The sequence below is a fragment of the Elephas maximus genome, chromosome 10 (genome assembly GCF_024166365.1).
Source record: "Elephas maximus indicus isolate mEleMax1 chromosome 10, mEleMax1 primary haplotype, whole genome shotgun sequence".
NCBI lineage: Eukaryota > Metazoa > Chordata > Mammalia > Proboscidea > Elephantidae > Elephas > Elephas maximus.
Window position 1 is genome coordinate 18,343,149 of NC_064828.1, and position 25,812 is coordinate 18,368,960.

The following is a 25,812-nucleotide window of genomic DNA, read 5'->3' on the forward strand; positions in this document are numbered from 1 at the left end:
GACACAATTTTTCATTTTTTTTTTAAAGAGAGGCCCCAAGTCTAGACTGTTAGATAACCTTCAGAAGTTTAAGTATTTGCAACAAATGTGAACTTTCAAGAATCACTGTGTGAGCCAAGCAAAAGGCATCTATGGATTTGATTGAGCCTGTGAGCAATCCCTTTGCTATATCTGATCGGTGGTAAATAAAAAAATCCATCTGGATTCATTCTCATTTGTACCCCGAGTCATTCCTTGGTCCCAGAACTTGTGACTGCTAAACTCTTTGGTCTTTGGTGACATCCTGTTGTCCCATATCCTGCTCCTTGCTATTCTGAGCATAAATTAGCCAATCTAATGAACTCATTCATTCTAATGGGAACTTCTCCGTGGATGTATCCTTTCCTAGTTAAGATGTATATTTTAAGTATGAAGTTAAAGGGTTAACATTCTTAGGTGCTCTTGTCTAAATTCGGGGATTTTAAACATGTAGAAAGGCTAAAAGTCCATGGCAAACTAGAAGGGGACATTTGGGTGGGAGGGTAAGTGACACCTTGTACTATCTCTGAAATCACAGCTGTCACCAAGCTGCCAGGCCTGGAAACTCTTTGGACCTGTGGTATCACGTGCTCCTGGTTATCCCTGTTATCAGTACTGGCGTCAGGTAAGGGCTGACTTATAGAGAACCATGAGAGAACTTTTGTTGGATTCTTCCTTTCTAAAGAGTGCTTTTTGGTGTTGATAGGTGCCATGTTCTGAAAAATTTGTTTATACTCCTGGTAATTGGTTCTACTTGGCATCTTCTATGTTGCTTGAGCACTATTTAGCATACTTAATGAGATTCCCCTGAGCTTTGAAAACATTTAAGGGATTAGATTCCACAAAAAGAAGAGGCAGCTGGTGAGACTTGGTCATGTGACAAGTGGAGCGCCGTTTGTGTGGCTTAGTAGCCAGAAACAGACTTTGTGCCTTCCTCTGCCCGTGGGGCTGGAAGGCACCCTCATTTTTTTCAGTGGTACCAGTGAAATGCCTGCTGCTTCTACCTTCTTTGACTCCCAGAAGCTCTTAGGAATACCCAGGGGAGAACCTGAAAAGGCTAGTTTCCAAGCCCTCCCCAAGGCCGCCCAGCTCCCTCTCAGGCATAATAAGGTTCCACAATAAGGTTCCGTGCCAGGATCTGGTACACCCACCAGCCCAGCACGAGTCACACTTTTGCCCCAGGGTTGGTAAAGATGGAATCCACGATTTGAAAAGAATGAACATTTCGTTCCTTTTATTCCTGCTGGGGAGTGGGGTGAGAGGAGTCGGACTAACCCATCTATTTTAGGTGCTTACTTGCAGGGTTATTGTATACTCCCCCTGGACAAGTGATGGCTTGAACACAGTGCACAGCTCTGCATTAATGAAAGGGAAGTGAACTGTCTGCATTTCCTTCCTGGAAGAGTGGGAAAAGGGCATTTTTTTTTTTTTTTTTTTGAGGCTAGCACCACCATGTGGATAAAGAGGAGACATAGGCTTTTCTTTGGATTGCGTAACAGGCCAGCGGTACAGCTCTGGGAATGCAGTTTTGGTATCTTCTCATCTATTTCTTCTATCTGTTCTGAGTCATCCCAGAGCAGCCTAGTGATAAAAATAATTTTTGCGGTGGTGTCATCACATTGCTGGGCTCCTGAGGGCCTTGAGCTTCTACAAAACGACCGACTGAAGTGGAGGAGGAATCGGGCAGGAAAATGACAATGGAAGAGTCACAGGCAGTTTTGTGTTGGGTGGAGCATACATCAGACCTTGTGGGATTAGCTACTGGGCTCTCCAGGGGCAATTACTGCTTTGGACTCTGTGAGCAATGCCATTGCCTGTTACTGAGGCAGCTTTCTGACCTTTATTACCCAAGGGATGCAGGCTAAAGCAGAGAAAGGGAAGAAAAGGGGGCAAAAGAATTTTGCAAAATCACATGGGGTGGGAAAGTGGGTTTTTCTAACTCTCTTGGGAGAATGAAGGGGAAAGAAAGAATGATAAGAAGCTCTGTCGACTGTGTCTTTAAGCTCTGTTAGCATGGTGAGGGAGGAACCTGGTGGTGCTGTGGTTAAGAGCTCTAGGCTGCTAACCAAAAGTTGGCTAGTTCGAATCCACCAACTGCTCCTTGGAAACCCTGTGGAGCAGTTCTACTCTGTCCTATAGGTTTGGTAGCAGTCGGGATTGAATTGATGGCTTTTTTTTTTTTTTTTTTTTGGCATGTTGAGGGATGTCTGACAAAGATCGGATAAAGATTTTTACCTCCATGGTGGCCTTTCTTGTGTAGCTGGCACCAGAATTCCTGGAGCGGGTCAGCCCTACTTCTCTTTTGTGACGTTGGTTTCTGATTTCCAAATTGACTGGAACATAGGTGTTGGGGTGGGCTCTCATAAGTGGAGGTAGGGAGAGCAGTGCTTATAAAGGTCTAGCGCCATTCAACACCTAATAGGCGAATCTTCCTGCCACTCATAGGCGAATCTTCCTGCCACTCGTTACTTTGCATAGTCCCCCAGTCCCAAAGAGAAATATTCGACTAGCACTTAAAATAGGGTGCTACGATGATAGAAATTTGGCAAAGTAAAAAAAAAAAACAAAAAAACAAAACTCATGTGCTAATGTTTTCTCTTTGATGACCTATTAAAGTGATAGGAAAATGTATAGAGCAATCCCTACCACCCCGTCACTCATTATTGCCTTTGTAAAATCAAAAACCAAACCAGTTGTCATTGAACTCATGATAACCCCACGTGTGCAGAGTAGAACTGCACTCCATAGGATTTTCAAGGCTGTGAACTTTGAGAAGCAATCACCAGACCTGTCTTCCAAGGCGCCTCTGGGTAGATTCGAACTGCCAACTTCTTGGGTAGTAGTTGAGTACTTAACTGGTTATGCCACCTAGGAGCTCTATTATATATTCCCTTTACTCCTTCCCAGTTACTGGCTCCTACAGCAGTATACATTAGCATATCTAGAATTTCAGATATAAGAGCTGAGGTGGACATGAAGTTGAATATGGGCTGATCTCAGCCTGGAAGGAATTTTTTAAGGACATTTTGTGGAGCTCTTCTCTGGAGAAGGCCATTTATTGAACTTAAGTGTGACAGGAAGCAGGGTGGACCAACTGACAGGTAAAGTCCAGATTTAGGATCCTAAAAGATTCTCAAGCAGCGAGAACAAGAAGTTTAATCAAACAAAATGCAATTAATTACGATGACTATCAAGTCCTATGGAAACCTTGGTGGTGTAGTGGTTAAGAGCTATGGCTGCTAACCAAAAGGTTGGCAGTTCGAATCTACCAGGCCCTCCGTGGAAACCCTATGGGGCAGTTCTACTCTGTCCTAGAGGGTCGCTGAGTCAGAATCTACTCAATGGCAATGGTTTTTTTTTAAATCAAGCACTGTATTTAATATCCTCTTTGCATCAGCCTTTTTAACTGTCCCCTACATCCCTAGCTGAGGGTGGGGACACCATGTAGAAAGCCATGGAAATACCAGCAGTCAAGCTCGGGAGAAATCCTATGGGCCTGGTCTGCACTAGCCACTGGGAAATCTTGTCATGCTTCTGTACCCCTAGTTCTTGACTCTCTAGCTGGCTCTTGCATTGCCCTTTTTATTGTACCCTGCTTTAATTTGGAAACCTGGCTCCTGTCTGTCAACGGAAGCCTGGGGACCTCTGGAGCCCTTGCGCTGGGATCACTCCTCTTTGACTCCAGCTTCCCTCTCTGTCACTGTGTTACTTCCCCGCCTTCGCTAGGTTGGTCGGTGTGTACATTTCTACATTCCTTTAATACCTATTTCTTGAGCGTCTGCTTTGTGCAAAACTCTGTTTAAAAGGGTGTTTGAGAGGTTGAACTAACTGTCCTTCAAAATCTTTTATAACCTAAAAGATTTATTCTATATTCTCTGAGTTCTGCCTTCCGGTACTTGTTATCTGTGTAAGGTGAGGTAAGTCACTTAACTTTTCTGGAATTCCGTTTTCTTGGTTGGTTGTTTTCTCCCCTAGCTCCAAAATTCTACAAATTTTGTGATCTGAAGGATGATAAAGCATATAACTTCCTCAACTGGACAGTTGATTCTTGAGTAGAAAAGGCTCCAACCAAGATATTTTAACTCTACAGAGGATATGGTAAAATTTGGATTAGTTTAGGGAAGGTTACTATGAATTACTGAAAAAATTGAATTTCAGGATAATTTAAAAATAAACGCAATTCAAGAACATAAATTGGTTTTAGTGACGATAACAGGGCAGCCAGGTAGAGGCCATGTTACAACAGATAAGAATTAAAAAGGCAAAACTTTAGTCTACTCACATCTGAATGAACATGGATTCCGAATCAAAGGGACACAGGGTTAAAATGGTCACTATTCTGCCTTGAATTTGTTTTCATGATTCTCTGAGATGTTTTGATAAGTGAGGAAGTCAGCTTACCTGATTATTTTCTTAAAAGTGGAATGAAATTGGACTTTCAAGTTTTTTTGATATTTCCTCAGCATGGTAGAGTACTTTTCTCATAGTTAGCCACAAAACATTTAAAAATATACAATGTACTGGCAGAACACCAACAGAAACTTAGGTTATTATATACTCTGTGTGAAAGAAGACAGCAAAAAATTATCTTACACAGTGGTGCGAGGAAATTATACAGTATAGGCTCATTTGCATTAAAAATATTTCACAAAAGGGCAGAAAACCCAATAATAAAAAACAGGGAAAATCATTCTAATCACAGAGAAAAATTAACCTGGCCCTCCTCCACCCTCACAATTGAAATCGGATGGAATTCTTCAATAATCTAGGTGTCAGCATTAGCCACCCTACTCTTGGATATCAGCGAAAATTGGCTTGTCCTCCTCCCATGCCTTGGTTTGATTTTTTCCTTAAGAGGTCTGCAAAACTTTTCTCCTAGTTCCTTTTTCATTCTGTAATTTCTGACTATTCCTTTATCTCTGATCCAGTATTGACCCAGACTTGGGACAATAATCCCTTTTCTCCCAGAATTGACCTGTAAGAGGCAACTGTGTGTGGGGGGGGGGGGGCTTACCGTGAGAGGATAGGTTGCAGCGCCATTTAGAAAACATTCTGAAATTGAATATTAGCTTGCTGGTCCTTTGATAGAACCTTGGCCACTTGCACAAACTTGGATTTTAGAGTCTCACCACCTTGCTTAGCTTTCTTCACTGCTCCTTCTTGCAGTACCTCCCAGATGTGTCAGAAATTCTGTTTTATTATGAAGAGCATTTCAGCTCTACCACTTACCACCTGCCCCAGAATTCCCACTTGACATAACCCAAGATTTATTAATGTGCTCTAAATAAGGTTCATGAATTCCAAGTGTCAGCCCTTCTTCTCTCCCCTACCTAGTTTCTACGGGGACAGGGAGAGAAATGGAGGTTTATTTCCCTCAGGTAGGAATTAGGCCTTTTACCTTAAAGACATAAGAGAGTCTGGTTAATTTTGGCCCTAAATATCAATGGCAATAAAATCTCTATTACAGTGCCCCGCTGTAAAGAGTTGGAAATTGCTAGTTTAATAGAAAGGTCAAAACAAACTCAGGAGATGGGGTTTTTATCTTGGTTTTTTAGTTGTATCATCTTGGGAAAATACCCAAGTAACCAGTCAACCACTTGCCTCCCGGGCCTGAAATGAGGAATCTCTAAATTCTCTGCCAATTCTCGGTCTTTGATTTATCTGGGCATCTCTCCAGGGCTGATTTCCCCTTTCACAGTTGGGTGAATGTTCCACCACCCTGGGCTGTGCCCCGATCTATCCCCCACCCACACTGCCTCCCCTTCCCCTGCGGCCTTCCTGCCAACGCCTGTTCTCACAAACAACAGAGGTTTTAGGGACCAAGCTTTGGGGCCAGACACAGGCACAGATCCTGATACTTTCAACCCTGAACCTTTAGTGGGTTCTTTGCTCTTAGAGCCTTGCTTCCTTATTTGTTTATTGGGTATAAAAATACCTACTTTAGAAAATTGTGAGTAATTAAATAATGCACGTGAAGCACTTACTAAAATACTTTCCGCATTGTAAGTGCTCGATAAACGGAAGTTATTTCTGTTAGGAGGAGGTGCTGGGTGAGTACCATGGCAATACATGCTCTTCCTGCGTGCACGGAGACACCTTAGTGTACGTGGCAGAATGAGCTCAGGTTGCTGGTAGGTTACTCCCGAGCTTTGTTTTGCTGAGTGGAGCATATGTGAGAGGGAGAGCTGAATAGTGTGGACAGTAGTTTATTTTTGTTTTTGAGGCTGTGTGGAGGAAGGGGAAAGTAGCTCGATTAAAGAGGTGAGAGAAGAGAGGACTTTGAGGAGGAAGAATAAATGCGATGAAAGAGGAATTTGATTTGATTTTTGTAGTATGGTGAACAACATGCATCTACGAAGCTTTTATAGATATAGGTATATCGATATGTTGATGTTAGTTGTCATCAGGCCGATTCTGACTCCTGGCAACCCCATGTGTGCAGAGTAGAACTGTGCTCTGTAGGGTTTTCACGGCTGTGACCTTTCAGAAGCAGATTGCCAAGACTTACTTCTGAGGTGCCTCTAGGACTCTCCTTTTATCTATCTATACACACACACACACATATACAATGATATATTAATTAACATATATAATAGGAGCCCTGGTGGTGCAATGATTAAGCACTTGGCTACTAACTGAAAGGTCGGTGGTTTGAACCTAACAACCACTCCAATGGCAATGAGTTTGGTTTTGGTTTTTATTATATATATATCTATATGCCAAAAAAATCATTGCTGTTGAGTCGATTCCGACTCATAGCAACCCATAGGGTTTCCAAGAAGCAGCTCAGCTGGTGGATTCGAATTGCTGACGTTTTGGTTAGCAGTCAAGCTCTTTAACCTTTGCACCACCAGGGATAAATATATACGGTGTATTTTTACACAAATAATGTGCATCTTCTACTTTTGATTGGCAACCGTGCCTTCCTCCTGTGAGGCATTATAAGCGCCACTATGGCAATTTGGTTTTTACATGTTGCTACAAAAAAATTAGCATAGCACACTTATGAAAATACCTTGTAGGGGGAGGGTGTGGTTGGCAAATGAAGGTAGAAGGCATGTGTTATTTGTGTAAAAATTGTGTATATATGTGTGTGTGTATATATATATATATCCATTGAGTCACAGTGACCACATAGGACAGAGTAGAGCTGCCCCATAGGTGTAAATCTTTATAGAAGCAGACTGCCACATCTTTCTACAGTAGACCAGCTGGTGAGTTTGAATCACCCCCCTTTTGGTTAGCACCTGAGTGCTTAACCACTGTGACACCAGGGCTCCATATATCTATATAGATATCTCTCTCTCTCTCTCTCTCTCTCACACACGCATTTATGTATGTATGTGTAGTTTAACATATGTATATATATATATATTGATATCACTGTGGAAGTAGACCTATTTTTGGGATTTATCAAAGTGTGGAGTCTTGCTTCAAGGAACACACAGGTATGAGAACAGAGGCTGTCTAAAGAAATCCTTACATTCATACACATTTGGAAGATTTTAGGGATAATGGTAGTAACTCAGCCTTGGGATACTCATAATTTATCATTTATGTTCTTGATGTTCAAACTCAGCTGTGGTCTACAAACCTGTGAAAAATAGTACAGGTCTGTCATGATCATGGACCTTCTTCCATCTCTTCTGCCAAGAAACCAAGTTAAACTGATTGCCTTAGACTTGATTCCAACCAATAGCTGAATGAAATTGTCTTGTTTAAAGTACTGGCTTCTAGAAGAACCTGCATATGGCGTGGCACAGAGCCCTCTATTGGTCGTGAGGGAATCATGCAGCCATGACCAAATCATAAGGGAAGTGTACCGCCCCAGTAGCCAAAGTAAGCTGTTCGGTTGTCTGCAGTGACCCAGACACTGTTTGGAAGGCCAGACACTGCACCTCTGGCTGCTCAGCTGCAGCTATTCAGCAGGGGAAGTAAGACAGCCAGCAGCAGCAGCTTACTGCTCCTACACTGGTTTCTAGGCAGGTCTGATCCCAAACTGTGTGAATGTTCCCTTCCCAGAGTTTTCAGCGCAAATAGAAAAGCTGCTATCAGCTTTGCTCTGTATCAAAAAGAGTTTCCAAAACAGTAATTTTAATCATTGAACCTTGTCTTTAAATGATCTGTTTCTCAGTACTATATAAAAAAAAAAATTAAACTACTTTTAGGAAACAGTTATAGCTGTGATGAAATAAAAAAGAAATGAAACTGCAGTTCTTTGTCAACGGTTTACACGGGGAAGGAATCAACATATTTTTCATTTTTCTTTAAAATAAAATCATCTAAAACACCACAGAGCCCCCTTCTACAGTGGTAATGTTATATGATGAGAGCTGTTTTTGCTGGCTCTTGCTACCTTCTGAGCAGCTGTCTGTCGTCTGTAGTCTCACCCTCAGCTATTATATTCTGGGTCTGACCCCCAACAATACAGTCCACATTTACCTACAAAACAGATTACTTTAAACAACAAAAGGAGAAGTTCTGTGAATTTGAGGGATTCGATCCCTCTATAATAAAAATAATTTTTGATCTGTTTCTCAGCATTGTTCTAACCTAACAGCTACATCAGCTACAGCAGAGAAAATATGGTGATGAATAATGAAATTTTTTTAAAAATAAATGACTATAAAACCACAATGTGTGAAAGTGCTTTTTCCCCATGATTTCTGCTTTTCAGATTCACGAGTTCAGAGTGTGTAGACGGAGTTCTTACTCAGTCATGTTGCTGGTAAAAGGGGAGCCCACCACACCTGAAGTGTCCCTTCTGCCAAAAATGAAGTCCAGTTGTAGACAGCACAGGCTGTGCAGTGGGAGCAAATTGTGCCCAGTTCCACTGAATCCCAGAATTCCACTGCTATTTGGTGTGGGAAGAAAAGGTGCATAAGATGCGGATCTTTATGGGAAGCCCTCAGGTCGTGACATGGTGGCGGTATTGCCATTTAGTGTGCTGGTAAGTAACTCAGAGTTGTTTGTATGGCCACACTACATGTTTTCATGCATCACTCTGGTGATTGCCAGGAGAACAGGGCTTGGTTTTCTCTGAAGCCTGGGGTTAAGAAAGAACTTACCAATTCTAAGTTGCTCAGTTTTTTAGTGCATTAGTTACCTTTAGGGTTGCTATGAGTCAGAATCGACTGGACAGCAATGAGTTTAGTTACCGCTACTTAAAACATTCTTCTCGAGTGGACGATGCTTTTAGTCCATTAGTAAAGAATGGCTTTGCTGATACATGGTCAGCTCATTTAGCGCTTGGCATGTCATTCTCCCGCTCAGCGTAGCATAATCCTTGGATCTGACAGCACCTCCAAATGGACTTAGGCATGGGGAATCACCCCTCCTCTATTTTTCTATTTTAAGGTTCATCTTGTATGCACTTATTTGTCTCTTCTTCCCACCCTCTCAAGGACAAAGATTGTCTCCTTTGTTTTTAGTCCCCAGCACTAGCATAGTCCTAGAGATTGAACAAATTTCCCTTTTCCCTTCTCTTCTTGAATCATGATCGCTATGAACTCCTCGTTATGAGCAATAATTATTTTGAACTGTAGCTATATAGAGACACTGACTAAACAGACCAGCTGATACCTGATCAGAAAACCCAGCTTGACTGTAGGAAAGAATAACAGCTCCAATACTGCCTTATAGTAAACATCTTTCTCTTCTTCAGAGCAGAAGTGTCAGAAAATGCCTGGGAAGTACCTGGAAGGGCAGATGTAACCCTCGGAGCCCCTGGGAGCAGCCTCCCTTGGCGGTATGGGTAGTAGCTAAGATTATCATCAGGCACTTTGTGTTTTGAGGGTTGAATCTTCAGAACAGAAGACTCCTGGCCTCTGAGGGGTGGGTCTCCCAGGAGTAGGCTGACTCTCTGGGACTGAAGGGTTTCCCGGGAAGGCGAGAGTGAGGGCTGTAGAAACTGGAATCAATCTTGATCCTCCAGGAACGTGACTGTGGAGCAGAGGGCTGCAAGTGCAAATTAAAGGAGCTGCATACCTTGAGCTCTGGTGCTGGGACCCCAAGCATGGGTCAACCTTTGCTGAGCTTAAAGCAGAAGAACGGTATCCACTTGCCTCAGGAAGACACACAGTGTCAACGGGATCTTGAACTGTATGTAAATAAACGTACTTCCTGGTTTGCTGAAACAGTCCTGTTTGAGTTCTTTTGCCTTGGCATAATTCTTGATAAACCAAAGACCAGACCCGTTGCCGTTGAGACGATTTCGACTCATAGCAACCCTTTTTACTATCAAGTGTATCTCAGTTTGGATGATAATTTGACCATCCTGTGCAGGAGCAGTTTTCAGCAGTGACACCTTGTGGCCTTGAGAAGCAACGGCAGTGGACCAATGACAAGTTCTTTCCCTACTGGTGTGGAAGCCAGAATAACCCCCTCCTTTTTTTTTTTTTTCCCTCCCTGTTCTTAGACTTCAGAGCTGCCAGGGCTCCTGACAACTTAGGAGGGAGAGAAAACTTTAAGAGGGAGTTCCAAATAATAAGGCATGTGACTGCTTCAGCAATTAAGTGGAAAAATAAGAGGTATGACCACATATAGGTTACCTTCAGTTTGCAAAGAAGTTTATACCAGTCATATGCTATTTGTTTTACAACTCTTGCTTACTTTAGTCTTAAAAAACAAAAAACGAAAACAAATTTGTTGCTGTCGAGTCTATTCCAACTCATAGCAACCCTGTAGGAGACAGTAGGCTGCCCTAGAGGGTTTCCTAGCCTGAAATCTTTACAGAAGCAGACTTCCACACCTTCCTTCCATGGAGCAGCTGGTGGGTTCGAACCGTTGACGTTTTTGGTTGGCAGCTGAGCACTTGACCACTGTGCCACCAGGGCTCCTTACTTAAGCCTTAGAGACCTAATTATTTTCGTGGTTCTTATACTGAGCTCTTTGCAATAGTTTTCCAGTATCTCAATCTATGATCCTGAGAAGTTATTGCTGGTAGGAAGACCCATGACGTGAGCTACGGCTTGGAGAGTTTGTTTAATTGACAGAGTTGTACGTTTTTGTGGAAGGCTGAAATTAGTAATTAAGGGGACATCTGCTTTTGCCTTCCCGGTGCCATTTTCTCCCTCTCTGGGAGCTAAATCCCTCTATCCTTTGGGAAATATATTCTATATGTATGTTTAGATAGAGGTGACTCCGTTATCTCTTTCTGCCATGGCCACTTTCCTATCCCTCACAAGGGCTTAGACACATGACTCATGCTTGACCAAGATGCCCCATCCCTGTGACCATACTTATTGTGAAACAGTCAGTTGACCTCAGATAGACCACTTTGTATCTGTCTCTGGACTTACTGCTGGAGCTATTGGAAAAGACTGTTTCATACTGCTGAGGTTACTAATCTGATATGATGAAACTCTTAGGCTGTTGGCAGCCATCATGCCTCTACGGGAAGAATGCCTATCCAGAGAGAGGAGCAGGAAAGATGAAGCCCTGATGACATTGTTTGAGGCATCTGGATCCAGCCATGCCTGAAGCCCCAGATTTATTCATGGAATTTTTAGTTCCATGAAACAATCCTGTTTTTACTTTTGGCTACGAGTTGGCTTAAGCTAAGTTTACTTGGAACCAGAGCTCTAACTAATATAAAGCAGTGAATAATCTTCTGCATTGCAGGGATCCAGTCCCTTGTATTTTGAGATTCTCTAGAAGAACTTCTCAACCTTAAGTTTCATCTGTGACATTCTAGAAAGGCTCATGGCTTCCTTTGTTTACTGTCTGGCACTGTTTGGGTTATAGATATAGCCACAGGAACCTATTGACAGAGGTCTTTACTGGACAAGGTCAATTTGGAAAGACAACATGGAGAGGGAAGATAATCAAGTAAGTAAACCTTAAGGGAAAAATTCTGAAGAAAACCTCTTCCCTCCGCATGCTCCACTGTCTCCTAGTCCACAGGCTCGGGTACCACTCGTTTTTTGTTGTTCCAGGATATTTCTTAAGGATCAGTGAGGTAACATGTCCTCTGTTTCCAGCGTGAGAGATGGAAAGAGGAAGCTTCTTAGCTTCCACAAGATGCCCCTGTTCAATATCCTGGGTAGTATGTTGATAAGGAGATCTGGATTTATATAACTTATGTGGAAAAACATGTAGCCCAGAAGTCTGACGAAAAATAGGATGGTAAAAAAGAGACATCGAGAAACCCTGAAAAGATAAAGCCAAGAAACTGTTAATCAGAGGTTAGGAATCTTGAGGATAAAACGAATAATACTAAAATGAATGTCTGGCTCGTTCCTGACATTCAAACGTATCTCATTAACTTGTTGTCTCCTTTTCCGACAACCCCTTTATAAAGGGCAGACCCTTCCCACACACTGGCTGGACAGTTACACTCTCTCTCATCACTACGTTTTATTTCCTTTTAGTATTTATCACTCTCTGTGGCCTTTTATCTTTTTTTTTTTTTAAGCTTCAAAATATGTCTCCATTATTTCTTCAAATATTTCTTCCTTTCCAATTTTCTTTCTTTCCTGAATTCCTATTATGTGGATGCCATGCTTATATTCCTGTATTCCATATCTTTTAGTTTCTCTTTCATTATTTATTCTCTTTCTTTTTTATTTCTTAATTCTGGGAGGTATCACCAATATAGTCTTCTGATTTGCTAGTTTTTTCTTCGGCTGTATCCATTCTGCTGCTTATATGCCATTTTGTTATTTAAATCAACTGTTATGTGTTTCATACTTAATATTAGTGCTTGGTTATTTTTAATATTTCCTTGTTTTAGTTTCATACCACTAATATCTTTCACTGTTTTTTATGAGAGAAACGTTACATTTTTTTAAATCCTCCTTTTTTTGAAATGCAGTCCAGTTTGTTGTATTACTCTTGAAATGATTGTGTGCTTTTCAAATGTCTTGTTTTTGGCTTATATACTCATTTACCCTAAAGGTATTGGTTACTCAATTATATAATCCAGACACCAATTCATGTAAGCCTCAGTGAACTCAGGGGGTGGGAACTGAATGAGCCTAGACATCAGAAAACCACATTCAATCAATCCTCACTCAGAAAACAGCTTCCTAAGTCAGACACTTATAATTCGTTCCCCAGAAAGAAATGACATTAGGAAGTTGACATTCTTTAGCCTAGATAATAATTCCTTAATCATGAGTGGGAGAGGCATTGAAGCAATTGCTTGAAGTTATTTAGTCCTTACCTATTTTTCTTGGTTTCTCACAAGCACCTGGCCTTTGAACTGCCCAGTAATCCTGAGGATAACTGGATCAGGGGAAGGAGGTAGGCTTCATTTATCTCAAGGTGATGAACTTGGTGGTGATGTTGAGGTGATTGGAGCAGGGGGCATGAGCAGACCTCTACCATTTCCTCTCTTCTGTTACCCTTACCCAGCTGTGCCAGATTGCCTGTGCCCCAGGATAAATTCACTTCCCACTTTCACTTACCAGTCAAAAACAGCCTCTCCCCTCACATTTTTCTCGAATTTTCCTTGAGTGCTGATCTTGGTGACATGAGCCATAATTCATTCTAGTTCAGATTCTTGATAAGAATTGGAATCAAAAGTCCTTTACAAACCTCTTCTCACCACTCTCTCTGAAGCTAGATACAATGTCCATGAGAAGACTCCGAGGTAGGATAATATTACCAGAGAAAACCCTAGGACTAGTCCAACTTTCTTATCTCGTGAGTCACTACCCAGTACACCAGTGCCCCACAAGATGATGCCGCAGAACAAGGTGTAGTTAGACATGATGACCTAGACTTGCAGGATGTGTTTTCTCAGGTTCTTTTCAGGATAACAACTCTCTTGAAGGAAGAAAATTCTTATCCTGGGGAGTCTAGACCAGCAGTTCATGCTGGGCACTGGTGTTAAAGTATAAGAAGGCAGCCTAGGAGTTATGGGGGAAATTCTGCTAGTTGTTTTAGGAACATTGTATTGAGGGATATCGAAATATGTAATACTTCATTTATCTGGTATGAAGGAATATTCTCCTTAGGCAAATTTTCCAGACAATTGGAGCTGACCTTTAAGCACCAATAATTTTATGTTAACCATTTTGATGAAATGCTTTATAAATCATATTTCATACCATTTTGAATATGTTTCTCTATGCCTTCTTAAACAGATTATATTGAACATAATTTGACCTTTTCTTGAAAATGTAGGGGCTTCTTGAATACTAATTTTACTTTGCTTTCACACTGATTCTCTCAGGACTAATATCCACTAAGGCATTTGAATGCTAAGTTCTTATTTGATTCAACAAGTAGTTTTGAGCAATTATTATGTGCTAGACGCTGTTAAGAGCCATCTCCTTTTCTCAATCATTTTCTCTTTCTGTCTGTGGTTAGGCAGTGGTGTACTTGCATCTGACAGCTCTTTCCCCATTTCCAATCTACTGATCCTACTGGGAAACCAGATATCGAGCTAATTCAGGTGGTAAATGGGCCAAAGGGAGGGCTGTGAGAAAAGAGAGTAAGTATGAGCTTTGCCACATTTCTTTTCAGTCATCAGATTCCTGTTTCTGGTTACTACTAGCTTCTCGGCTTTTTTAATAATGGGAAGTTGGGATTACTAATTGTCTTTGGACAAATAAACTATATACATGAGAACTGAGAAATGTAGTGTTGCTGGTGACACTGGTTTGCTGAGTTGACTCTGTTTGTGTGTATACAAGGTTCTCCTCTTTAAGACTTCACTATCTGCCAGGATGGCTGAGTAGAATTCCCAGTTTCCCAGGAACTTTACTCAAAGATATTTTACTTACCTTTTACAGAATAGTATTGCTTTCCTTTGGATAGAATTATCCTGGGAGAGGAAGAAAACACATTGATAAATAAGTAACTTCGGGAAGCTAGCATCACTGTCAAATAATATCCAATGAACCGTGAGTTAACTTATATTTTGACAATACAAATTCCTTTCGTATGCATAAGCAGATGTAATTTTCAAAGTCAAAAGTTTATCATGTATATATTATTACCGTTTTACATATTGATACGAATATACTAAGGCACACAGTGGTTAAGTATGTTGCCCATGGTCACATAGTGAGTGAGTGACAGGACCAGGCCTGGAACCGCGGTCCTCTGACTCCACATTTTGGGCTCTCTCAAACTATCCCTTTACACATTCTTCTCAGCCAGTGACCCTGAGTGAAGCTTACAGGCTGTCAAAGTCACACAGACTATCCTAACAGAGTTTTTACAAAGCTATAAAAAGCTGCAAATGAGGCTATATCCTGGATTTCTGTGATAGCTCTCTTTCAAAATATTTTTTCAGTTATTTCATTTTCCTCTTAACTTCCTGTGAGATAAAAAGGCAGAGGAATTACTACCATACTTTATAGCTGTGGAAATGAGGCTCAGAGAATTGGAATTAGAGAGAAAATTTCTGGTTTAAAAATTTGGCTTTATAGCTTGAGCCAGACTAGGTGGTATGTCAGCTGCTCAGTTATTCAGGTAGCCGTTTATAAAAGATTTCTAAAGCATCACTAGTCTCTTAAACCATCACGGGAATTGTAACGAGATGAATAAAAAAATTTTCTTTTCCTCTGATACGTGGTTGGAAGGGACACTTTGATTAGCCACTGGTGTTAGATAGTGAGATACGTCAGGGAGTATGCCAAGCTTCCTTCTAGAGAGGTGGGGTCCAGTTAATTTCAGGGTTTTGTCTTGCTGAGTGGAGTACACAAGTTTGGGACCAGCACGACTTGCTCAGGACAGTGGGACCTTACTCACCATGGACGTGGTCTATTATATCTCAAAACATCTGGATAAGCCCAGGACCATGGTCAATTGTTCATATTTTTTTTAAGGAAGAGATGACTTCTCTTTTCTAGGATGATTATGACTATTTTTTTTAACCACATAAAATTTCTGGTGAATGCCAACCTTGGCTCTAAAGCCAATATAAATGACAAAATTACAGTCCAGCAAATGTTTATATTTTAGCCCTGTGTGCTTGCTACCACAAGGTGCCTAGGCAAACCAAGAGGTCTTATGCTTTACCTCCAATTGTTTTCTTTCCTTCAGGCCTTTGCACATATGTTGGTGATAACATAATGTTAAATATGAACAGACACGGAAGTTGTGTCATAAAGAAGCAATGGCTTCCTATGTTTGAATTCATGCATCAGCTCTGATTAGATAGTGATAGATGCCTGGTGCTCTGTGTTGTGACATTTGGGACCATGTCTGGGATCATCAGGAAAGGGTGCTAGGATTATGGGAAATGGGAGGTGTGTATGTCATGCATTGACCTCCTTTCCATAGAGCGTCCCCCCAGTTAACGTCCCTTCTTGCTTCCAGTCTGAATTCTCTTAGGTCTTAGGCTAGATTCTTTGAGAACATGTTATTTGCATGGCTGTAAGAAAGGGAAGCCAGTTTGTTCCTTAGCATGCTTTTTGTTTGTTTAGGGTTGGACTGCTTTGGAATTATAGCTGGTACTCTTCTTCGAAAATGTACATGGGAAGAGGGAATATATGTTTGGTGGGTCATAGTTTTTGGAACCTCCCCTTGAAAGGCAGTGACACTAAGAGAAGCTGAAGATGAAGTGGAATACTTGCCTCATTACTTTGACTGTTATACTTTTTTCTTGCAGTGTTCATGCTCAAGACTTTTGATCTAGGGGGAGAAGTACCAAGACAAGGATTGAATAAAATACACTAAAATGCTCATACCTATATGATGGTTATTTAAAAACTGCTTTATCTTATAAAGCTATGGTATCTGCTATGGTGGTCACTGGCTACATGTAGCTATTTACATTTAAATTAATTAATATAAAAACCCCAGTTCCTCTGCCACACTAAAAATCAAACCAGTTGCCATCAAGTTGTTTCTGACTCATGGCAACCCCATGTGTGTCAGAGTGGAACTCTGCTCGATAGGGTTTTCATGGCTGCCACACCTTTCTTCTGCAGTGCCTCTGGGTGGGTTTGAACTGCCAACTTTTCAGTTAGTAGCCAAGCGCTTAACCATTTGTACCACCCAGGGACTCCACGTCAGTCACACTAACCACATTTTAATAGTCACATATACATATTCACTATCATATTACACAGCACAGAAAGCTCTATTGGAAAACCCTGTTCTAGAATCTCAGCTTAACGGTCAGGCCATATCTGAATGCTCAGCAAGGATGTTGGGAGACTTGAAGTTGTACTTCAGGTAGGAGGGCCTCCAGGTCCAGACCCCTGGTCCTCAGGCCACAGTATGCTCATCTTTAAAGCTAAATGCGGTTTTGGTTTCTTGCTCATGATCCAGAGATTCAGAATATTTAATAAATAGAAATTACTTGTTGTCTGAGCTAAGATTTAAATGAGAAACAGGGTCAAGAAATGAAAGTGAGGCTTTTGGTTTTGGTTTCTCATCATTGAGACTCATTTGACAAACTCGGGGAATATTTTTCTTTGTGCTTTTCCTTATATCTAATTTTTATTGTTCCTAGTTCAAAACAGTGCACAGTTCTGAGTCTTATAATATGGTGGCCATCGTGTGTGTCTAGGGATTATTTTCATGCCTATCCCATATGGGATAGGCATATATTCCCCCCCATCTGGGGGAAGTGAGGACAATACTAGTTTTAAGGCCTTCACTGTGAAACATAAAGAATGCCCTAGTTATCAAGATGACTGACTACCAACTCTTCAATGCACAGGTTTCTGCTCTTCATATAAACCCAAATAATTGATAATGTGATAAAATTATGAGGGAGATGTATTTCTGCTGTCCTTTAAGAAGGATGGGAGAAGGACCTGAATGGTAAAGTTGGTCTCTTCTAGCTGGGGTCGACCAGATCACTCACAGAGGGAACTAGACATGTGGCACTGGGGCTCACTCAATTCCAGGTAGGAACTGGTGTGAGAACTGTTTGCTCTGACTCAGGCTGAGGTGGAGGTACCACTAAAACCAGGATGTTCCTTTCTTTGCTAAAGCTCACACTTCTCTCTCAAGGAACCGGGTCTCTAGTTCTTCTTCTATTTTCCTCAAAGTTTCTTGGTACTTCTTCAAAGAGAAATAAAGAAAAACATAGTTACTAACTAGAAGTTTTATGTTTTTTCTAATCATAATAAAAAAAAATCATAATAAGCACTTATTATTACATTCTGATAGGAATATTTGGTATTCCCACTGCCGCTTTCTCTCCTTTCATTGTTCCCTGTCCACCACTCCTACTGATCTCTCACTACGTTTCACCGCTGGGTAGGTTCCTGGGGGTTATAAGTATGTGAAGAAGCAGTTACCCATTATTAATTTGAGAGCATAGAGGCTGGGAGCCCAGAGGGGTAATTATCAGTGAGTCAAAGAATAGAGTGATCCTGGGGGTGGGTGTTGTTATGGATTGAATTGTGTTCCCCCACAAAATTTGTTGAAACTCTAACTTCTGGTACCTTCAAATATGACTTTGTTTGGAAATAGGGTCTTTGAAGATGTTATCAGTTAGGATTACATGAGGTCATACTGGAGTAGGGTGTATCCTAATCCTATATGACTGGTGTCCTTATAAAAGAAGAGAAGATATACCTGGACAGGAGAGACAGAGGAAGGATGCCAAGTGGCACTGTGTCTGCAAGCCAAGGAATGCTTGGAGCTACTAGAGTCCAGGAGAAAGGCATGGAACAGTTTCTCCCTTACAGCCCTCAGAAGGAATCAGTATGGCTGATACCCTGATCTTGGACTCCCAAACTACGAGGCAATACATTTCTGTTCTTATAAGCCACTCAGTTAGAGATACAGTAGAACCTGCGAAAGCTGGAGCATGTGTAAGGTGGGAACCTATCAGAGAAGGAAAACTAAAATATTTCCCACTAAAATGAGCTATAGAAAAGTGGTACGACTGCATCTTGTCAAAAGCGGAAAATTTGTGAGACCCGGAGAAACAAGGTAATTCCATCGAGTATCAGCTCCCACAAGTTGCACTGTATTTTGTTATGGCAGCCCCAGAAAACCAATACATGTTTTGATGGCCTTAAAGTCCCTTCATAGTGGTACCTTTAAGGGTGAAAATTATTCAAGGTAGCATTCTTAGAAAAACCTGGTTGCATTTCATTTTGTATCTTAACAGACCATTTGCTATCCCTTTACTGAGAAGCTGTACCTTTATGCAGAGGGCCTGATCCTCACAGAGCTGAATCACAAATGCATAGTCCTCCATTACCTGGGAAGCCAAAATTTGGACTTAGATTTCTTTCCTCCTATGTCCTAGACCCTAACCGTGGTTTTAAAATGGTCGTAAATGCATTTTGCTGTTCATATAAACTCATTTTCTTTTTTGAGGATAAACAAACCATATCATATTTAAAGTCCAAATGTGAATTATCTGGGGGAGGTTGGGAGAAGAATGGGCACTAATATGTAGAAGAGTACAGGCTATAGAATGTATCCTGTAAAAAATGTTGAAAAGAAGGTGATCTAGGGGCCGGCATTCATCTTCCTTTTCGGCATCCACTCCTCAGCCCCATAGTGTTCCTGGAGCTGGCCCCTTTTATAACATGTCATTTTAGGAAAGTATTAAGTTGACTGCCCAAGCATCAGATTTCCCCCTTTTTTGGGAGAAGTAACATTCGAAGAAGTTATTGTTGTTACCTTGGCCAGCTCCATCTCTTGGTCTGCACATGATGCTTCCAACTGTTGTAACCTAACCTATAGAAAGGCAAGGAGACAGGTAACCCAGGAAAGTAAAAACTGTGCAGAATCCCATTCTGCAGTATCTCAAAGGTCATCTCAGAGGTTGTTGAAATGCACCAATGCCATGATTTCAGATATCTTTGTGATGGAGGAGTCAAACCATCCAGCTTCCTTCTTTGAAGCTGCTTGGTGAGCCTGCTCTTCTACATCCAGTGTCCCTAGTATCATCAGGTCCTACATCTACCCTGAAACTTCTCTTCTCAGCTTCCTTCTCTTACTTAGCTATTTCTTTTGGCAATGACATTAGTCTTGAAAAACGTCACTCTTCCTTTCCCTTTCATATATTCAGTTAGAATCCAAGATTTTTGCTACTCCTCCCTCCCACTTTCTTTCCCTCCCTCTCTTCCTTAAATATTTGTCGAAAGCCTGTTTGATGTTGGTCACTGTGCTGGGTACTGGGAATATAGAGGTGAACAGGACTGACAGGCTCTCTGCCCTCACAGAGCTGACATTTTAGTTGGGGGACATAATAAATTAGTCGACATGACTGATAGGGATAAGTGCTATGAAGGAAGTAGAAGTAGGATAATGCGATGGAGAGTGAGTGATGGTGGTGGTTGTGTGAGGGCTCACGTAGGTGGCTTGGGGAAGGTCTCTTTGAAGAGATGATACTTGAGTTGTAATCTAAATGAGAAATACTAGCCTAGTGAATACCTGGAAGAAATGTGTTCCAAACAGAGGTGAGAGCAAGGGTGATGACTGGGAGGCAAGAGAGATTTGGTGTCTGAAGAAATGGTATGGCTGGAGCACAGGCAGGACTGGTAGGCAGGACATGAGGTGGGATAGGTAGGGCCTTTTACCTTCTAAGGAGCCCTGCTGGTGCAGTGGTTAAGCACTTTGCTGCTAACTTAAAGATCAGCCGTTTGAACCCACCAGCCGCTCTGTGAGAGACAGATGTGGCAGTCTGCTTTGGTAAAGATTACAGCCTTGGAAACCCTATGAGACAGTTCTGCTCTGTATAAAAGGGTCGCTGTGAGTCAGAATCGACTTGATAGCAAGAGGCTTGTACCTTCTAGTAGAGCTTGTTTTTTTTTTTTAATTCTGATTGCGGTGGGAAGTTGAGGGAGGGCCTCAAGTAGTAGAGGCACAGTGTGATTTGTATTCCTAAAAAATCTTCTTTATGTGTGGAAAACTAGATTGCTGGGGTGGAAGAGTTGAAGCAAGGAGACTAGTCAGGAGGTTACTGCAGTTGCCCAGCTGAGAGGTTATGGTGGTTTGGAAGAGGCGGTAGTAATAGTGCAGTAGATACAGATGAACGCAGTAGGGGTGTATCTGGAGGTAGAGTTGACATGTCTGCCTCCTTACTTCCCTTTTCAGTTCTATTGTACCTACTTTCATCTAGTTCCCATTTTTTCACGTCTGGACTCGTCTAACAGTTTCTTTTCTCTCTAGTTAATTGCCATCAGGGCCAGCCAGCCAAGTGTGCCAAGGACCATAGTTTCAAGCCAGTGGTCTTAGTCACAAGAAGTTGAAGCAGACACCCCATTAAGTTGCTGAATTGATCACCAGCATGTCAGAGGAACAGAAGCAGAAGAGATGATGTGTATTTCGTAGGTTTAGAGATACCACGGGGAATTCTATAAACACATGGGCAAGAGGTAGTGGCTCAGAGGGTTAATACTACCCAAGAACTCTTTAGGGCTGGGCTGACTGCTGCTAGGACAATGAAGAGCAGCCATTGCTTTGACAAATGCCTGAGACTGTCAGCTCAGCTCCCTTGACCTAGCCAGCACAGCTGGAAGGAAAGAGTCACCCTAGATTCCGACTGGGTTTACTGTCAGGAAAAGCTGTTCTGGGCAGGAGAAGGGATCCTGAAAGAAAATCAGTCTTCTGACTGCTGAAGTTGTATGGCAGAGGTAGTGACAGAGTCTTCATAAGCCTTCTTAGTCTTAGCTCCAGTTTATTCCCAGTGTGCACTCAGGCTCCAGATTTCTTTTTTTCCAGATAAATTTTCAAGGTGGCCATGGTCAAGCAACCTCACTTGGTGGCTTTAAGCTTCACCAATTTTTGTGACCACCAACCCTAACTTGGCCAGCAGAAAACAGGGGAGCAGTTCTCTATCGTTTCATTTTCTGTTTCTATTTCCAGTGTGCCTGTATCCTCAGAGGGTTAATACAGGAAAGTGTGGGCTCTAGAATGCAAAGAGAAATTAGACAAGACGAGGACAAAGGTGGATTCTACAGAAAGTGTCCAGTAAGAATGTTATCCAGGTCAGGCGTGGCAGCTGTCGTGGGGGCCCTGGGTGGCTCCCATCACCGCGGCCGGTCGCCGGGTGCCACCAGGCTCCGAGGAGCGATGAGACCAGCACGGCCATGGTGGTGGTGGTGGGGGGGGCGTGCTGCTGCGGAAGTCCGCATGAGGACTTCCGGGACTACGTCTTTAGTACGTTCTTCTGGGGACCGGTAGCCAACTGGGGTCTCCCCATTGCTGCCACCAATGACATGAAGAAATCCCTAGAGATTATCAGTGGTCGCGTGGCGTTTGTTCTCTGCTGTTATTCTCTAACATTCTTGTGATTGGCGTAAAAGCTCCAGCCTCGGAAGTGATTTCTGTTTGTCTGCCTGTGACCAACGAGGTGGCCCAGCTCATCCAAGGAGGTCGGCCCATCAGACACGAGATGAATAAAAAGGCATCCACGTAGCCATGGACAGTGAGGCCAGCTCTCTGGAGGGACGGCATTGCTGCCACCGCTGCTGAGTCACGGATCCCACGTCATGAATAGTCTCACCGAGGAAAAATAGGCTGTTTGCTATTTCTACTAACCAGGCTGTTTTTCTAGAAATAGCTGAGATTACCTAAACCAGCTGTCTGCTGCCTTGCAAGCGGTGAATGTTTTACTTCTCTTCATAATGAGTGATTCAAAATATGCAAGCAATTTAAAATTGCCAGTGATGGTTTTAGCGCAGTAATATGTGTGTTTTCTGTTAGGATTTACTTAATGAAAACTGAAGAGAATGAAATTTGTCACAACTAGCACTTAGAATTTTTTACGTTTTCTTTAATGATCATGAGACAACCAATAGCTTGCCACATACCGAAAATCTTATTCCCAGCGTTGGAAAAAGTTATCTGTGTATTTCCATGCAGTGTGTATATCGAAATGCTGTAACTGAATGACAATAAATGATTTAAATATTTGCTTAAAAAAAAATTACCCTCTGAATGAAAAAATACGTTTCAATTCTGAATTTGCTTCTTTGATCAGATGGGCTGTTGGGCCTCAGGTTCTTAAAGAAATGCTATGCATTGTATGACGTACTTAGCAGGTTCCTGGGTGCTGTTGAGTCGATTTTCAGCTGATAGTGACCCAGTGTGACAGAGTAGAACTCCCCATAGGGTTTTCTAGGCTGTAATCTTTATGGAAGCAGGTCTCCAGGTATTTCACCTGAGGAGTTGCTAGCCGAACTGCCAACCTTTCAGTTAGCAATCAAGTGCTTAACCGTTGCACTGCCAGGGCTTCTTGCTTGGCAGACAGAGATCACTAAGTACTTGACTGACTAATTGAATGAAACATTTTCTGGTTTGGAATCAGTAACAGGGTGTGTAAATTGCCTAGCACACATTAGGCTTACAAATCCTAGTTCTGCCTCTATGAACTCTTATGTATACCTCAACCAGACTTTTAAGAGATCACTTTAAAATTATGTGGCCTTTCGAGATTTCAGCCATCCGGAAAAGAACATTCTACATATACACCTCATATATAATGCTCAAACTGAAGCTGCGAAAGACTGGTAAAATTGTCTAACTTTACGTATCAAGTGCTGGAGGAAGAATTTAAACTGGGGACTTAACTGCCTTTAGTGCTGTATATGCTTTTGTGCCCCACTCGTATGACGGAGGAGAGAACAAACAATATGGCTTCAGAGTGAAATTCCTTACTAAGGACAGGAGAATCTAACACTCAGGGGTCAGGCTTAACCTTGACATGAGTTAGAACTATAGAGAATTTATTCCAACTTTGGCACTTGTTTCCAACTTGAAGACTTATGTCCTAATTTCATAGTCACATAGCCCATACCCGTTCAAGACTGCTTTTTCATTTACCTTTGGCTCTTCTGGGGTTTCGTCTAGGTTGCCTTGCTCACACCTGGTTGTTTTATGTATTCTTCTTGTAAGCTACAGTTTCAAATAAAAAAATCAGTTAAATAAAAATATTTAGAAGATATTGATATTTTCTAGTATGTGGGGGCCAGTATCTATGGCCTTGAAAAGCACTGTGAGGAGATAGTCCCTTGGTGGCTACTTGGTACCCTGTGCAAACACTTGTCTTGGCCACCAAGTTAAAGTCAGTTCAAGGCAAGGGTGCTTCCTTGAGCCCCTAATTAATGCTGCGTTACTTAGGGCTTCAGGCCATGGGCTAATGAGTAGGGTAATCATGGGAAGTTCACTGTATTATGAAGAGAGATTGAAGTAGAGGCAATGCCTAGACAAGGAGAAGGGTTCCTAGGGAATTAAGTATTTTTTAAGTTTCTGGTTACAAATGAAATTGACCTCTTACCAAAAAGGTGAAGATGAAGTCAATTACTTCAATAGTGTCTGTTGGAATCCGTTTTCTTGTGATATAATGAAGAACCCATGGGACCACTAAATACCCATTCATTCCTTTCACCTCACACTGGGTGAGAAAACCTATGGCATTTAGGTAAAGAGTGTGGTGTAGGAGTTGTGTGGTACCCACTCCAAGCTCTTTGACATGGATTCTTCTGTAATCACTTTCCCTTTCTTGCCTCTGATAAATGGGGCTGATATGGGGACCCTCAGGGATACAAGAACCTTGCCCTACCTTTCTTTTAAGTTCTGTTATACTCTGGACCAGTGTTTCATTCTTCCTTTCCTGTGAAGAGGAACAGAGTCTCCTGCACACTTTAGTCCTCTTTATTCAGCCATTGCTCTCCATCTCACCCCAGTGATATTTTCCTAGCAGTTAACTCTACCTTACTTGCATATTGTCAGGTGAGGTACCAGTGGTCTGGTCTCAATATATAAACATCAGCTTATCAGGAATTGAGACAGCTACCTGCTCAGCTTCCCAGTATTGAATATCACCAAAGAAACCCTGCCCTCCACATGTCCCCTTCCATGCATTGGCATTCTGTCATGACTTTGGAGTTGACTATTCTTTGTATTTAGAAAGGGAAGACCTGCTTATTTGACAGTTGATGAGGGGCAGGATGAGGAATGAAATCTATCAAATGGCCCCTCCCAGCTTCCCCCTTACAAGTCTGGCTGTTTCTTCTTCTAGCTCCTGCAAGGCTCTTTCCCTTTCAATGGTGGCACAGTGCTCCTTCTCCCACTCCTCATCCTCTGCCAGGTCTCCTGTCTGGGTGAGCTCACTTTCCAACCTGGATGGCACAAAGACACTCACATGAGAACCCGTGATGGGCAATTTCAGAACCGATAAAACACATACCAGTTTTGAGGGTACATTAGTGACAATAAACACAAATCTCAAGTTGGAAACCCTCCTTCCCCAAATTCATAGAATCAGAATCACATAGCGGTAAGGAAAGTAAGAGCTACCTGGTTTCTAAGCCAAACTTCTCAGTGTTTTCAACTCAGGAAACTATAACCTAGTCTTCCAGAAAATACATTTCAAACTCACTGTATTTCAGTGTCTGAGCCACATGTAAATGCCAAAGAATAAAGAAGAAACCTTCTGCTATACAAGACATAAGTCTCTACAGCAAGCAAGAAATTCAGTTTTTGTCTTTTCTCCTCCACCCCTTTCTTTTGGATTGGGAACCTCCCTCATGAAACCCCAAGGCTTACCTCTGAATCTCCTCTTCTTTCTCTTGGATTTTGAGAAAAAGATCCTGATTTGCGTCATCTATTTTCTGCATATCCCTTTCAAGATCCATGTTCAAACTGTTAATATTTCTCTTTGATTGTTCCAATCTTAAGATTTCCATTTTCTCCGACCTATATACTCAGCCCCCAAAATGAACATGGGCCAGTTATCTTAAGATCAATAACCATTGGGCCAAGGGGGTTTCTAGAAGACATGTAATTCATTAACCTGGGTCTTTCTGGGAGCATATCATTTCTTTCTCATTTTCGGGAAATTATATTCCTTAGAAAGAGTCTACAGTTTGTTTCAAAAATTCTCAATTCTGTCAGCAAGGGAGGCCTTTCCAA

The 25,812-nt window shown here is 41.9% G+C and overlaps 1 protein-coding gene, 1 long non-coding RNA gene and 1 pseudogene across 3 annotated transcripts in view; 2 read left to right on the plus strand and 1 right to left on the minus strand.

The window, feature by feature from the left end:
• The window catches only part of LOC126084271 (uncharacterized), a 62,380-nt gene extending 52,852 nt beyond the window's left edge, over window positions 1–9,528 (plus strand). For both annotated transcript variants that reach the window (XR_007519011.1, XR_007519010.1), the window contains one exon: window positions 8,696–9,528. This is a non-coding gene — a long non-coding RNA (uncharacterized LOC126084271). The remainder of the gene's footprint in view (window positions 1–8,695) is intronic.
• Window positions 9,529–11,969: 2,441 nt separating this feature from the next.
• Window positions 11,970–25,596, minus strand: TMCO5A (transmembrane and coiled-coil domains 5A). The gene is made up of 9 exons (XM_049898995.1): window positions 25,447–25,596; window positions 24,896–25,019; window positions 24,461–24,511; window positions 23,722–23,793; window positions 19,573–19,629; window positions 19,085–19,144; window positions 17,927–17,991; window positions 16,495–16,608; window positions 11,970–12,168 (listed from the first exon to the last, which is right to left on the minus strand). Exons 1-9 carry the CDS (start codon window positions 25,584–25,586, stop codon window positions 11,970–11,972), a joined length of 882 nt encoding a protein of 293 aa, XP_049754952.1. The 5' UTR covers window positions 25,587–25,596.
• Window positions 22,055–22,473, plus strand: LOC126084270 (mitochondrial pyruvate carrier 1-like; annotated as a pseudogene).
• Window positions 25,597–25,812: the final 216 nt, after the last annotated feature.